Source organism: Molothrus ater, chromosome 14, assembly GCF_012460135.2.
Source record: "Molothrus ater isolate BHLD 08-10-18 breed brown headed cowbird chromosome 14, BPBGC_Mater_1.1, whole genome shotgun sequence".
NCBI lineage: Eukaryota > Metazoa > Chordata > Aves > Passeriformes > Icteridae > Molothrus > Molothrus ater.
In genome coordinates this window covers 14766128-14781165 of record NC_050491.2, presented here as the reverse complement: position 1 = coordinate 14781165, position 15038 = coordinate 14766128, and the positions used below count along the sequence as shown (strand labels likewise).

The following is a 15038-nucleotide window of genomic DNA, read 5'->3' as shown; positions in this document are numbered from 1 at the left end:
CAAATCCTGGGGGTTTAACCCACAGCAGCTCCTAAACCCAGCTGGGCGGGGAGAGGCTTTGGGAGCAGCTCCTGGCTGGGCTGGGTTTGTGGGTGCTCTCCCTGCTGCTGCCTCGTGCCTGGAGCCCTCTCAAAGCTGGGATCATCTCCTGCCCCTGCCCAGAGCCAGGTGATGGATCAGCCTGGATGGATCCTCCTGCTCCTGCCCCTGCCCAGAGCCAGGTGATGGATCAGCCTGGATGGATCCTCCTGTTCCTGCTCCCACCCAGAGCCAGGTGATGGATCAGCCTGGATGGATCCTCCTGCTCCTGCCCAGAGCCAGGTGATGGATCAGCCTGGATGGATCCTCCTGTTCCTGCTCCCACCCAGAGCCAGGTGATGGATCAGCCTGGATGGATCCTCCTGTTCCTGCTCCCACCCAGAGCCAGGTGATGGATCAGCCTGGATGGATCCTCCCCCAAGCCCTGCCCTTGCTGCTGGCCCAGGTGAGCAGGGGGTGCTCAGTCCCCTCGTGCTCAGGGTGAGGATGTGTTTAAGAACACAGAAAACCTGTGATGGGGGTGACAGGGGCGCAGCAGCAGCACCCTGGTGTGCCCTGCTCACTTACCCTCCTGGGGGAGCTGGGCTGGGCTGAGCCTGGCACCTCTCTTGTGTTTTTCCTTCTTCTCCTCCACAACCTAAAATAAAAGCAGAACGTGCACAGGGGAAACATCAAATGGAAATTCAGTTTCCTGTGAGAGTGAAGACAGGGTGAGGGTGGCTCTGTCCCTCCAAAAGGGCTCTGTGGGGAGGGGAGAGCTGGCCCAGGGGTGGCCTGGGCTTCTCCCAGTGCCCGCTTTGTTCTCTGGCCTGCCTTGGCAGGAAGCAGAATTTACAAGGTATGAACTGAAAATAGAAATGCTAAAACCAGAAACTGAATGTTGTATGGGGTTGGTTTTTTTTGTTCTTTTAACAAATGACAGAAGGCCTTCTCTGCCTTGAAGTAGTTTCCTGATAGATATTTGGGATTTATCTCTGTCTCCATCAGAGCGATATTCCCCCTTGCTGTGCTAACTAAATTCCAAGAATATGAAGGGAAAAAAATAAATGCTCTGGTTTAATGCCATGTGAAATACTCTGCTTTTGCCTTTTAATCCTTTGCAAAAGCTCTTGTCCTCCTTTGTTAATATTTATCCTGGTTAAGAAGGGAAAATAACCGGGAGCAGCAGCGCTGTGTGTCAGCCTAATCCCCCACCCTCCTTGTGCCTTCCTGGCACACTCTGATATCCCTGAGAGATGTTTCTGGCACTAAAGTTGTGAATTATCCCCCCAAACCATCAGCACTTGGCCCCAGGGATGCAGAGCCATGTCCCTGTGCTGTGATAACCCCGTCCTCTTCCTGGTTCTTGCAGTCAAATGGAAATTGGCCCATGGAAAATCAGTGGTACCACTCGTGAGGAACAGAGCACTTGGGAAAACTCATGGGACAAACAGGGAGAGACAAACCCAAGGAAAATGTGGGAATTGGGTCAGTTTATCCCTGTGCAGGGGGGATGGGGCTGCGTGGCCTCAAGGGCCCCTTACAGACCAGTCCCATCCCAGGGGCTGCTGGGTTTGCAGAGGCTGAGAATCGCTGGAGTTGGGATTAATTCTTAAATTCAGCTGCTCACTCAATGATAGCAGAAAACACAGCTTGAAACTTCAAGGCTGGGTGTTTTAGCTTCAGCCATCCCCCTGCTCTCATTCGGATGCTCCGAGCATCCCGTGGGCGCACAAGGGAGCTCTTCAGTAAATGAAGTATTATCTCTTCAATAAATGAATATAGCTGGGCTTTGCATCTCCTCCCTTCTACCTATTTACTCTGGGACTTACACCAGGTCTGTGGCGAAGGCAGGACCCCCCTTAGCTGTCCCTGGGCTGTCCCATCTCGGCAGAGCCTCACCAAATCTCCTGCACAACAACCAGAAAAAGCCCACCTGAAGCCCCCCAGCGTGACCCGAAGGAAACCAGGACAGAGGAATCCCAGCCCTACCTTTGCTGCCCGCCGGCTGTCCCGGCGCGTCCCCGCGGGGCTGCAGAGGTCCCCACGGCGGGTCCCTCCCTCGCCGTGCAAAGCAAAAGCGCAACTGGCGGGGAGCGGCTGCGCCCTGGGGAGCGGGACGGGCACGGCGGGGCCCCGCTCCGGGCTGTGCCTGCCCCGGTCCTGCCGGGCATCGCCCGCTGTCCTCCCCCTCCCGTGCCTTTACAGCTGTTTGCGAGGGTGCTGATGCTCTCGGGGGGCTTTGGGAGCTGTCGCTGCTGCGAGGTTGGTGTCGCCCCAGCCGCTGTTCCTGCTGCCAGGGGTGGGCTCAGAGCCGCAACTCAGCTCCTGGGGACAGGGACCTGCTGCCAGGGATGGGGTAGGAGCCCTAGCCCAGCTCCTGGGACAAGGACCTGCTGCCAGGGATGGGGTAGGAGCCCTAACTCAGCTCCTGAGGACAGGGACCTGCTGCCAGGGATGGGGTAGGAGCCCCAACCCAGCTCCTGGGGACAGGGACCCGCTGCCAGGGATGGGGTAGGAGCCCTAACCCAGCTCCTGGGGACAGGGACCTGCTGCCAGGATGGAGTAGGAGCCCCAACCCAGCTCCTGGGGACAGGGATCCGCTGCCAGGGATGGGGTAGGAGCCCTAACTCAGCTCCTGGGGACAGGGATCCCCTGGCAGAGCCCCTCTGGGACAGGCGTGGAGCTGAGGCTGAGGGAATGAGGATTCATCCATTATTTTCCTTCCCCAGGGCAAGGCTCCTTCCCTCTCACCTGGGTGTTTGCACCCCTGTGCTGCAGTCCCTGCTCCCAGGGATTCGGGGGCATTTAGGGTCCCCCCGAAGCTGATCACGGGCACATTTGGGCTCCCCAAAAGCAGCGAGTTCTCCGCGCTCATTTCTGTTTCATTCAGGGGATTCCCACAGCTCTCATGGACAAATAGAGTGAGAGCCAAGGGCTCTTCTTTCCCAAACGTGAGCTGGTGTCACCTACAGCCACATTCCCGGGCCACCGCCGTCCCCGGCCATCGGCAGAGGGCAGAGCTGGCTTCGCTTTGAGTTTGAGCAGCAGCACTTCCCTGCTTATCCAGCGGAGGACTCCAGCCCAAGGAACATCAACAAGAATTCTTGTTAAGGGAGCAATGATTCGGTTGGTTAATTTGGAAAAGTGACTTTGCAAATTATTTCCTGAGAAGTTCTGCAGAGATTTGCGACTTTTTAATTTGCATTTATTAATTTTTCTTACACATCTTCCCAGGAGAACAGCATATATTATATATATTATATTACACCTAGTCCTTTAAAGCATCGTTTTTTACTCATATCACAATTCCAGCTTAGAGTTTGTAGCTCTCTACACTCTTTTTATGGTGGTTTACAGATTAATGGCTCTTACAGCCTCACAGGGCACAGGGTTTGTCACCCTGTGATGACAAACACCCTCTCCAAGGCTCTGTGGACCATATCTCCCAAAAATGCAGCTGTGTGCCTGTTCCAGCAGCTGATGCTCCTGCTGGTTAAAGCTTCCAGCTTTATTCTGAAGCTGCTGATGACTTGATGGGCTTTAATTAACGTGGGAGCCAGAGCTTTCAGCACTGAGGGATCTTCTGTGCAGAGTTGTGCCTGTGGTGCAGGGCTGGGGTTTGGACTGGTGTTTTTGGGCTGGCAGCAGTGGGGGTTGGGGTTTAGTGCTGAAGGGGGGTTCTGTGGAGCTGGGGTGTCACTGAGCCCTCAGAGGAGGATGCTGCCTCAGCTCACATCAGTTCTGGGGTGTTTCCCTAATTTCAGCAGGATCTGGGATGTGAAACCTTCCCAGCACCTCCCACCAGCTGCCTCTGCCATGCCCTCATTCATTTCCCTCTCCCCAAAACTGTGTGATGTGACACCCCGGGGTCCCCAGGCTCTCCACCAGCATTCCCCTGTGTGACCCTGGCACTCCCTGCCTCCCACAAGGATTGAGGGGGATGGTTTGGAGGTGACTTTAATAGACAAGAAAATTGAGGCCAGTCCCAGGAATCGTCAATCCCTTGTGGCTAAGCAGCACCCAGGCTTGGGGATGGGCTCCTTTGCTTTCCCACTCCAGCACACAGTGGATTCTCTGCTTCACTGCCATTTCCATAGCAATCAGCCTGGTTAGGGGAAGGCAGAGCCTGAGCTTGGGGCAGGGAGTAGATGTAGGGTACTGAGGGAGGTTTTGTCTCAAAACCACCTTGCAGGGCACCCCAAATCCTCTTTTGCTGGTGCCACGCTGTGTGCATTGTCACTGGCATCCATCCCATTTCCCATCACTCCAGGAGCCTTCCTGGGCTGTGGGGTGGGAATTGAGTGTGCCTTTACTAGCAGGCAAGTGCCAGTCTCTGAGTTCTTCTGTCCCCAGGGAAAACTCTGGCTGAACCTTCCAATCCTGCTGCAGTTGAGGCCAACAAAAATCAGGAGGTTTTGGAGCTGGGCATCAAATCTCAAAGCAATTATTTTACAGCATAAAGTAAAATTTTAAAATTGTATTCTTCTCTTGTATTGATTATATAGTTTTTCCTTTGCTTACAATTGTATCTTACAAGAATTGGAAGTTCTCAGTTTTTCTAAGCTTGTGCTTCACGACCTTGCAGAAACTCCTCAGAGAGAACCAGCTGAGGTCTTTCTGATCTGCACTGCCTGTCTTTAATAGCAATAATTCCTGGGAAGAGGTTGTCTGTCTGCTCTCCAAGTGGCTGAGGCTGTCCCAGGGGAAAGGAGCGTGTCTGGAAAGGGGGAGCAAGCACAGCTCCATGGATGCAGCTCCCAGCACCTGCAGGGCTCACGTGGAGCCAGGGATGCAGCCGTGCTGCTGACACCAGGCTGAGGGCTAGAACTGCCGGGTTTCCCTGCCCTGTGTGCCTGCAGCAGGGAATTCTCTTGAAAAACCAAAAAATCCCTGCAAAAGGAGCAGGGCCGGGCGATGGCGTGGCAGAGTCTGCTGGGAAGGATGTGCTGGCTGTGCCGGGATGAGGCTTTGGCTGCTCCCTGGAATGCTGAGCGCCCTCCCAGTGCTGAACCCTGCCATGGCATCCACGCAGAATTCCCAAATCCTCTCCCCCGTGCCTCGAACAGGACCCTGGAGCATGGGAGGGGTGATGGACACACCTGGGGCTGTCACACGGTGCTGTCCCACCACACCCCAAACTTGGGCTATGCAGGGTGTTGCTGGCTGAGCACACGAATCGAAGAATTGGATTTGGGTCTGATGAAATCATGGCTGTCTGTAAAACAGCTCCCTGGCTTGGAGAACCACTCCCTGGCTCGCCTGGGTTTGAAGCAGCAAAATTCTCCTTGAGTGTGCTGGAGCTGTACTCGGGGTTGGAGCTGTTGGTGTTTGTTCCCTTGCCAGGGACAGCACTTCCCCTCTCCAGCACGAGGTGGGTGGGTGGAGAAGCTGCCCCTTGCCAGCAGTGGTGCCAAAAGTCAGGAGAGGTTCGATTGTGAGGGCTCCACAGAGGCTGAGTGGTTTTCCAGAGGCAAAGTCACTTTGGGGCTGGGCTGGGACCATGTGGTCATGGAGGGAGGATAAAGGTATTTTTAGCTAGGAGAAAAGCAGCTCCCCTCCCTCCCTGTGGGGCCCTAAAAAGTGCTGTGCAAGGGACAGCTTGGATACTCCCAAGTACTGCATAATTTTAGGGATATGTAAGTGTAGGTTTTGATGGGATTTTGGGAAAAAATTCTTCCCTGTGAGGTCACTCCCAACCCAAACCATTCCATGATCAACCTACAACTGATAAAGCAGGAGCCTGGCAGGCACTGGAAGAGCAGGAAGCACCAGTTTGTACTGGAAAAGGATGTTCCTTCAGGGACTGATTCACAGAAAACCCAGCAAAATCTCTGCTATCCAGCGTGTCCACCCTGCAAGGGATTTTTCTGCTGCTTGAGGCAGGCACAGCCTGAGGGAGGGTTTGCTCTTAAATCTCCATGTGACATTAGGGAGAGTTTTGGGTTTGCTCTTTCCTGTTCTCTGTTTGGAAGGGGCAAGCTGTGTTGCAGAAATGTCAGAAAAGCAATCTGAAAACAAACTGGCAAAGTCCCAGTGGGAACTGGAGCTCCTGGGAAACCTGGAGCTGGTGCTGCCAGTAAAGTTGGAGCCACAATCCAGGATCTGCTGTTGCTCAGGGCGGGCTTATAAATGACCTGTCCATGGTCATTCAGGGCCACCTGGATGTCCAGCCCAGCTCCTCAGGGTTGTGCTATTCCCAAAACACCCGGGAAAGCCACAGTGCTGGTGAAGATCCTGCTGGTGTGGCTTGTCCTGTCTGTGGGAGCTGCCCTGAGCCAGTCCTGGCATCGGTGAGGTTTTATTGGATTTCCTGTTTTGCCTCCACACTCTGCTGGGTTTGGGCCATCTGAAACAACATTTTTCCAGCCCTGAAAGCTCTTGTTTTCCCCCCAAGCAAACAAGGAAAACATGGCCTTTTGTTATTTATGTTTTTTGTGAGAGGAGGAGGAGATTTGGGACAGAATGAGCCCCGGGGCAGCGGCTTTTCTGCCTGCTCCTGGAGTTTTCTGCCTGACTCTGGCACACTTTAAGTACCAAAGCAAACTCTTCCAGTTTGTCTGGATCTCCCATTTGGTCTCCCCCATCCAGCCTCAGCACCCATTCTGTGCTTCCCAGAAATGCTGCATGGGATGGAAATGTGCATCCAATCATGGGAAAAGCTGTTTTCTATTGAACCCTCTCTGCCTACGTTTACTTAAAAAATACTTGAGGGTTTTCAGGGAGGAGGAGACCTCAGAATCCCTGCACTGGCCACTCTTCAAGGCTTCTCCAAGCCCCAGACTTGGGTGTCCCCCCCAGATTGTGTCACTGCTCTGAGAGATGTGGAGCATAATGAGAACATTTCCAAGCACACAAAATAATACTTATAAAGCTTGAATACGCATTGGGATCATTTTATTTCTCAGAGTTTGAAGCTTTCAGGGAGTACTGGAGTAACTTCTGTAAATTTTCTCAGTACCCACTGAAGGTTGGGATGGTTTTTGGTGTTCAAAGCAAAACTGAAAGTTTGGATAATATCTTCATGTGCAACCACACACGTCAGCAACATGACAAATAACACAAGACTCCCAAGAACAACACAAGAGACACCAATGACATGTCCCTGTTTTTGCAGCTCACACCAGAGCTCTGTGAGTTCATGTGCCCTGTGATGTGTCACATCTCCCTCTTTGCTTGTGGCATATCTATCATAATTTGTCTTCCAGATATTGATTCCCCATAATTAACCAAGCCACTCCCAGGAGCCAGGTGGATCCTTCTGCTCAGCTCTGGGTGCCTTTTCCAGCAGCATGAGCTGAGCCCAGTTTGTTGAGCCCTCTCTTATAACACTGATGTGATATAGGTTAATACTCTGCTTGGTTGCAGTCCAGATTAGGCTGCATTGGACCCAGGTGATGGATTTTTGTAGTGGAAAATGTTCAGTTTACGTGGAGATAATGAACCTGTCCTGATCCAGAGCCCTGTGTGAGCATGGTGGATGCTCCAGGTGATGGTGGCTGTAGGTACCCAGGATCAGGGCTGAAATCCCCAGAGCTGTGCCAAGGCTGAGCCTCTCACTCATAGCTCAGGGTTCAGAAGGATTCCCAAAATGGCAAATCTGCAGAAGCACTGAAACACCTGAAATGAGGCACCTGAACCCACTGCAGTTCAGCCATTGGCATCAACAATGGCTTTTGAGGGGATGGAAGCCAACAGTCCCCAGCTGCAACAGCACAACCAGCAAATCTTTTGGCACCACAACGTCCTCATGGATCAGGTCCTGCCATCTGCGGCACACAGGGACAATTCCAGACGGATCTGGACAGCAGAGCAGTCCTCACTGCAGCTCTGAGAAGCCCCTGCATGGACAGGGCTCTCACGAGATGGACTCCAGCAGCAGCTCATCGGGTGGCACAGTGGGGATGTCCATGCTGTTTATTTGGCCAAAGAACTTAGGAAGAGACCAGAACTTGAGGCGGGGGAGATTCCTCTTCCTGACGCGAATGTCGTGGGCGGTGTCGGTGCCAGAGGCGCTGCTGCGGCGGGGCGGGAGCCGCGTCCTCAGGGCCACGCAGCCGTGGCGCAGCAGCTGTGCCTGGAACTCGGAGGTCATGAAGTAGTAGAGGACGGGGTCCAGGCAGCAGTTGAGGCTGGCCAGGCACAGGGAGATGGGGTGGAAGCGCAGCGTGCTCCGGTGCAGGGCGCAGTCCCGGATGACGTTCTCGATCACCATCATGAAAAAGGGGAAGTTGATGTGGTAGGGGGTGAAGCAGATGAAGAAGACAGCGGCGCACATGAGGACCATCCTCAGGGCCTTCCGCTTCTCTCCAGCATCCTGCAGCGCCGTGGGGCCCTCCCGCAGGGAATGCCACATCCTCCACGTGCACCAGGCGATGGTGCCGAAGGGGATGACGAAGCCAAACAGCTCCGCCACCGTCACCAGCGCGATGGCGGCCCCGGGGCTGAGCTGCTTCACACCCAGGTCCGAGAAGCAGCTGTTGATGGAGTTGGACAGGGCTGGGCTCCTGACGATGATGAGGGGCAGGCAGGCAGCCCCCACCAAGAGCCAGACCAGGGCGCTGATGGCCACGTCGTAGCGGCGCTTCCAGCCCTTGGCTCGGAAGGGGTGCAGCAGGAACAGGTACCGCTGGATGCTGATGCAGCTGAGGAAGCAGATGCTGGCGTACATGTTGAGGTACTTCAGGTAGAAGCACACCTGGCACAGGAAGCTCCCGAAGGGCCAGGTGTGGTTGATGTAGTAGTAGGTGCGCAGGGGCAGCGAGAGGACGTGGGCCAGGTCGGCCACGGCCAGGTTGATCATGAAGATGACGGCTTTGCTCTTCCTGCTGAGGAACCGGCACAGGACCCACAGGGCAGCGCTGTTGGCCAGGAGCCCTGGGATGAAGATGAGGGTGTAGGTGGTGGCATAGAGGGTGGACTGGAAGGACATCTGGGGGTCGGAACAGTTCCTGGAGGACACGTTACTCTCCATCCTGGCCGGGTCTCTTCATTCATGAGGTGGTCACAGCAGAGGAAGGGGTCCTGGAGTGGGTAAAAAGATGCTGTAAAGCCAAAATCTCTCCATGGAGTCAGTGTGCTTTAGGACAGAAGAGTCAATTGTGTGCAAGTCAGTGTGTGTGTGGGGAAGGGTGACCCCACTCCCAGGGAGCGATTCCAGGCATCCTCTACCCTCTCTCTGCAGAGGTGCTCTGCGGGATCTCGTGAGATGCCCCAATTACAGTGAATACCCTGAGCTCTGTAACATTCATCTCTTGATTGCCAGAGAGCTTCGGCAGCTCCCAGGGTTTCCAGAACCACTTTTATTTTATCAAGTTTCCCATCACACTCTGTCAAATTGGTGCTGTACATCTACAAGCAATTTCAGCTGGACTGTAAATAAATAGGGATTTGAAATGGATTTAGACACTGTCTTTGCAGATCTGTGTAGGGATCTAATGTGAATCAGCAGCAAAGGCAATAATTAACATCCCCAGGCAACTGAGGCCAGGGGAGAGCTGCAGACAGATCCATCAGCTCTGGCTCCAGAGTTAAGGCTGGATTTATAAGTTAATAACTGGCCGAACACACGCCAGTTGCTCTGCTGGCCCTGCTAACTCAATTCCGGCACTCCCGGCACATTGTGCAGGCATCGTGCTGGAGCAGCAGGAATTATCCCTCAGCAGCAGGAATTATCCTTCAGCAACTGCTCAGGACATGCAGGGAGATAAATACAACTCCTTTCTAGTTAAAGTAGAAATTCTTCTCCTCCGTTTACCCATGCCAGCTCACCCAGTGCTGAGGGGATTTATTAGGGGGTCATGGGGAGTTCAGGTGCTCCTGCTGCTCTCTGGAGAGGTGATAGATTTTTGCCATTCATGAGCAGATCCCATGGGAAAGAATCTGTTCTTTTGGGAAGAGGGGATTTGTCAGCATCAGGATACAAACCCACGGGTGGCAGCGTCATCTGTAACAAACAGTGGCATTTTCCCCTTGGAAATGGAGCCTGTGAGAGGTGGGCAGCCTGCCCTGCCCTTCCCTGCCTCGAGCTGGGGCTGGCAGAGCCCTCAGCACCTCCTGTCACTGTCACCCAACCCCTCATCAGCAGTAATTAATTAAGAAGTAGCCACAGTGCTGTTTCCCAAAGCCTGGTGTTTGTCACAGGGATGGATTTCCAGGAGCAAATCCATCCCAATGCTTCAAGTTACAGGATGAAGTCTCCTCCATCCTGCTCTTCCTCACCTGGCCAGCTCTTTGGTGGGGTTACCATATTTTCAGGATCAGGAGGAAATAATAATTTTAGATATTTCATATTTTTATATGCAGATAAATATCTAAAATACAGCCCTGGTCTCTCGGCTGGCTGCCCCCCAGCCTCACCTCTGATGTCAGCAGGGCCAGTGCTCCCACCCTACTTTCCAAACTGAGCCTTTCCCAATCTGCCTTCCTGCTTTTCCTTGTTTTTCCAGTGGAATTGGGCTGCTGAGTGAGGGCACCTCTCAGTTGCCGACTGTGCCAGAGGTTTGTGATTGCTCCACTGAGTTGGGAAAGGCAGGGGAGAGTGGACATCTGTACTGAGGGAATACTGGGAAACAGGTCTTTGGTCCCTGCAGGATCCCTTTGCTCCTCACCTGCCCAAAAATCCATCAGGGACTTGTGCCCTTTGCACTCAGTCTGTTTAAGCCAGGGAAAGGGGTGGCAGGAGTTGTCTTCACATCCCTGCAGAAAATAGAGAGGGGAAACTGCCAGGGAGCGTGGGGATGCAGCTGTCCCCAGCTCCTGGCACAGCTGTCCAGTGACAGAGGTGGCACTTGGTGTGGGCTCATGGAAGGGGTTGCAGAGCCCCCGGTGTCCCTGCCACACAACTCAGCCCAAATCCTTCACCTCCTCCATGGGGAGCCTCCCTGCTGCTTTTCTCCACGTTTTTCACTTTTCCTGGGAGCACAGGAGTGCCTGTTCCTGGTGGGAGGGCTGGCTGGCACTCCTGGTACCCGACACGGCTTTGGAGGGCACTGGCAGGAAAGCAGCAGAGATCCCCACCCTGGGCGGGGGTCAGGCCAGGCTTGTTCACTACAACAATTCCTGGGAAGGTGGAGTTGTACATTTTTTATTGTTTTCCAGTTTTCCCTTTGCCCCATGTCCCTCCAGCTTCCCCCTGCCTTGCTGGGGGTGTCGGGACAGAGATGCTCTGTCTGGAGTTTGGTTCAGTGCCTTTATAAATCTTCTATAAAATATTCCTGACGTTCTTTGATTATTTTCCCATTTCATCCATGCATGGATTTAAACACAGGCAGGAGCAGGGAGTGTTTTTTTTGGCAAGGCTGAGTTTTAATCAGCTGAAATTCCACGAGGGAGCCCAATATCAGTGCCCGAAAAGCCAGAGCACCGACTGTGGATGCAGCCCCGCCATTCATTAAACATCAAATAACTGCAATTAATTAGGAGTCCAAGGCAGCTCTCAGAGCACCCGGGGCTGATTTTTGGAGTGTTCCTGGAGGCGAATGTGGCTGGAAACCGCCCGGCTCCTGTGAATCAGACCGGGCCCCACCCAGCCCCACACCACCGGGGTGTTCCTGCATTTGCTGCTCCCGATCCATTGGCAAACTCGCCCTCATCTTTTCCATGGGCTGCTCGGACAGCCCAGGCTAAAGCTGAACTCCAGGCATGGCTGGGGAGAGCCCTCCGAGCTGGGGGATGGGGGCAGAGCTGCCTCCCTTCAGTGCTGGGATGCTGGAGGGAAAAGCAGGCTTGGGAAAAAAAAAATTAAAATAATAATAAATCCACTTATGGCTTAAAATGAGGTCTTGGTTTAAGTAGTGGAGTTTTCTGGCTCTGGGGTTGTAAGCAATGATTTTGTTTGTTTAATCTAGACACTAATAGGAAATGCGTAAATAGAGCTGGTCGCTGATGGCAGCCTCTGTCAGTAAGGACAAAATTGAGGTTTTTTTGCCTAAAACAGCCTCTCCCCATGTCCTCCCCCACACCACAGCCTGTCCCAGGCACCGACTCCCTTCACCCACCCTCGGAGACCAATTTGTGGGCACAGCAGAAGTGGCTGAGAGTGTTGCGCCAGCTGCTGCCCGATAACCATCTCTTGAAGAACTGCAAAGAAATGATAAAGTTGCTGAAACTGCGCCGGTTTCATTCTTCTGAAGAAAAGAGCAGAAATGCCACTCACCTTGCTGTGCTTCCCATGCTCCGGGGGGGTCATAGCCGTGCTAGGGAGCAGGAGCAGCCGGCGTCCTGCTTTTATTTCCCACTGCTTTTCTCAGCAATCCCAGCGCCTCCTCGTTCAACTTCCACATGGTTTCGGAGCGCTGGAATCTTGCCGGCATCTGCAGCCCGGTCCGGTGGCTGCAGAACAGGAAATCCTGTATTTTGTTTCTCCTCTCCACACCAAATGTGTGCAGTTAATGACGTTAAAGGCGCTGGGAAGGCGATGACGTCGTTTGGTGGCAGTGCCCTGGGATGGACACCAGGGATTTCTGTCGCCGCTGGGCACAGGGGCAGTGGGAGGGGATGGTGCCCTTCCCTCCGGCTGCTCCCGCTCCTCTCCACGGTCACTTTGCCCGGGAGGAGCTGTAAAATACAGGAGCAGCCTGAAGGAAAACCGAGCACTCTGCCAGTGTAAGTTACTGGAAGGGAGTAATTTTCCCTCATTTTCTTGGAAGCTTGGTTAGCCTCAGACTATCAAGGCTGCAGACTAAAGCTGGAGGGTTTGGACTTTATTCCTGACATAATGTGATGGTTTAAGGTGGAGATTTCCCCAAAAATGCTGTTGTTTAAAAAACCTATAATGTGCATCATTCCCAATCTTTTTCTTTAATTCCCTTTAATTCCCTTCCTATAGATATATGCACATATAGAGCATTTTAAGCTGTTTTTCTGCCTGCTGAGCATGACTTCTTTTCTGCATGGCCAAAGAAGTAATGTAACTTTATGGTGTGACTTCTGAGCTGCCTCTTTTCCAGCTGAGCAGTTTTACTTGATATCCAGGGTCACAGCTCACAGCCCAGGGCTTGTACAGATAATTTGGCCATCGGCAACTTTCCCTTCCTGGAGGTAACATAAAAATAGAAATATTCCTACCCTATTTTTTGTGAATGGTTCTGTAACCACACAAAATTAATGTGAACAGAACTGTGGAAGAGAAATGAAAGGAGGAAGATCTTACAAACTTATTAGCAGTTCAGGGGCTGGGGTCAGGAGTGCACCAGAGCTGTGCCACTCACTCAGCTGCCAGATCTCCTTGTGCCCAGAAATCACAGAATCTGAGAGTGATTTGGATTGGGGACCTTAAAGACTCTCTGATTCCAACACCCCTGGCCATGGGCAGGGACACCTCCCACTATGCCAGGTTGTTCCAAGCCCTGTCCAGCCTTGGACACTTCCAGGGATGGGGCAGCCCCAGCTTCTCTGGGCACCCTAAATCCCCATGGTTCTTATCTCAGAGGATTTGGGAGGTGCAAGAACTGTTTGTCATTCCCAGTTTTCTTCCTGTGCATCTCTTCCAGCAGCTGGTGCTGATCCTGGGAGAAGGAGCAACCCTCGTGTGTTTGTGCAGTGTTCAGAGAGCACAGAAGGGAGGCTGGCACTGTGCCCTGTCCCTCTCCAGAGGGCAGAGGTTAATCCCAAAGTGAAGGAGCTGTTTTATCAGGATATCCTGCCTGGGACATCCTATTTCTGTGTCTGCAACAGCATATCCAGCCATCCCTGAGCCCTATTTTTAGGTGTTTGTTTCCAGCTGTGCTGCTGGGGAGGGAGAGATCAGTGGATGTCAGACCCAAGCAAGGGCTTTGTAACCAAGCTGAGCCCTTCCTCTATTCCTTGGCAGATTTTGGAGAGCTTTTGCAGAGGATCACAACATTCCTGGCCATGAAAAGCTGAGGGATTGACAAACCTCAGTCCTCATCCTTCCACACACGTGGATCAACCTCTCCATTCTTCTTTCAACTTGAGCATGTTTTTGTTTAGCATTTCTGTTTCTCTGGCTCATCCCCAACGTGCCTTTCACACGTGGCAACGTTCTGCTTTCAAAGGCAGAAGACACAAAGGAACTTTTAAAATAACTTTTTTAATAACTGTGAGACTTTATCTAAGGCCTCCAGATAAAGGTCTCTTCTCCTGCAGCCTGGTATCCTGTGGGCAGGGGGCCAAATGCAGATGATCAGCATCTCTCAAGCGCTCAGCATTGAGAATATCTGACAGGATGCACCTGAAGGATGTATAAAAGCAGGGGGAGGAGGAGGTTTTTTCACACAAAGCAGCTTCACCCTCGTGCAGGGAGCTGAGCAGAGCTGGGTGAGCCCCCAGCTCATTGTCCCTCTCACTGTCACACAGAGTTCTGTGCAGGGACAGCATTTGGGAAGCTCTGATTCATTTTACAGCAAATCATTGTCAATGCCTCCCTTACTTTTTGAGCTAAGCCTTTGTCTAATCCCAGCATTTTTGGTTAAAATGTACCAGTCATCCCCAAAATCTTTGAAGTGCAATGAAGTGGTTTCATATTTTTGAACTGTGGGGTTGTTATCCTGCATTTCCAGCATATTTTGTTTTTTCCCTGGGCAGAGAGCTGGTAATTTCATTTAAGGGAAGCAAGAGGTACTGCAAGATCCTGCAGCTCAGAACCTGAAGCTGCAGAAAGGCTTTAAATCTCTCAAGAGTTTTTTCCAAATATATTTGTCCTCATGCACAGGAGGGCCCTTTCAAGCAGGATGGGAGGTACCAGACACATGCTTCTGGTTAGGATGGGGTGGCACTGCAGAGAAACACATTGGCTTTTTGCTAAAAGGTGAATGGCTCATGTTCTAGAAGAAAAGAAATGTGTTTGCCAAGGGCTGTGCCTTGGGGACAGGCCAGTGCAGGTGGCGTGGAGACATCGCCACATCTCCATCCTGAATAGTTCCCTTCAGAAGATGGTCCAACCCCAGAAGCCCTTCTGATCCCTCTTTCACACCCCTGTGGAGCTGTACCAAACCTCTTGATTTGGTTCAATCCTGTCTTTCTGTGGCATGTCTGTTAAAACAGCTTTTTTGTGTCTG

At 52.6% G+C, this 15038-nt stretch overlaps 1 protein-coding gene across 1 annotated transcript; it reads right to left on the bottom strand.

The window, feature by feature from the left end:
- Nucleotides 1-7129: 7129 nt before the first annotated feature.
- LOC118698727 (putative P2Y purinoceptor 10) lies at nucleotides 7130-8999 on the bottom strand. Its single transcript, XM_036402217.1, has one exon. It carries the CDS (start codon nucleotides 8990-8992, stop codon nucleotides 7877-7879), a length of 1116 nt encoding a protein of 371 aa, XP_036258110.1. The 5' UTR covers nucleotides 8993-8999; the 3' UTR covers nucleotides 7130-7876.
- Between the last annotated feature and the right edge of the window lie 6039 nt (nucleotides 9000-15038).

Excerpts from the sequence above, each read along its gene's own strand:
- LOC118698727 (XM_036402217.1), bottom strand. The coding sequence starts at position 8,992 with ATGGAGAGTAACGTGTCCTCCAGGAACTGTTCCGACCCCCAGATGTCC.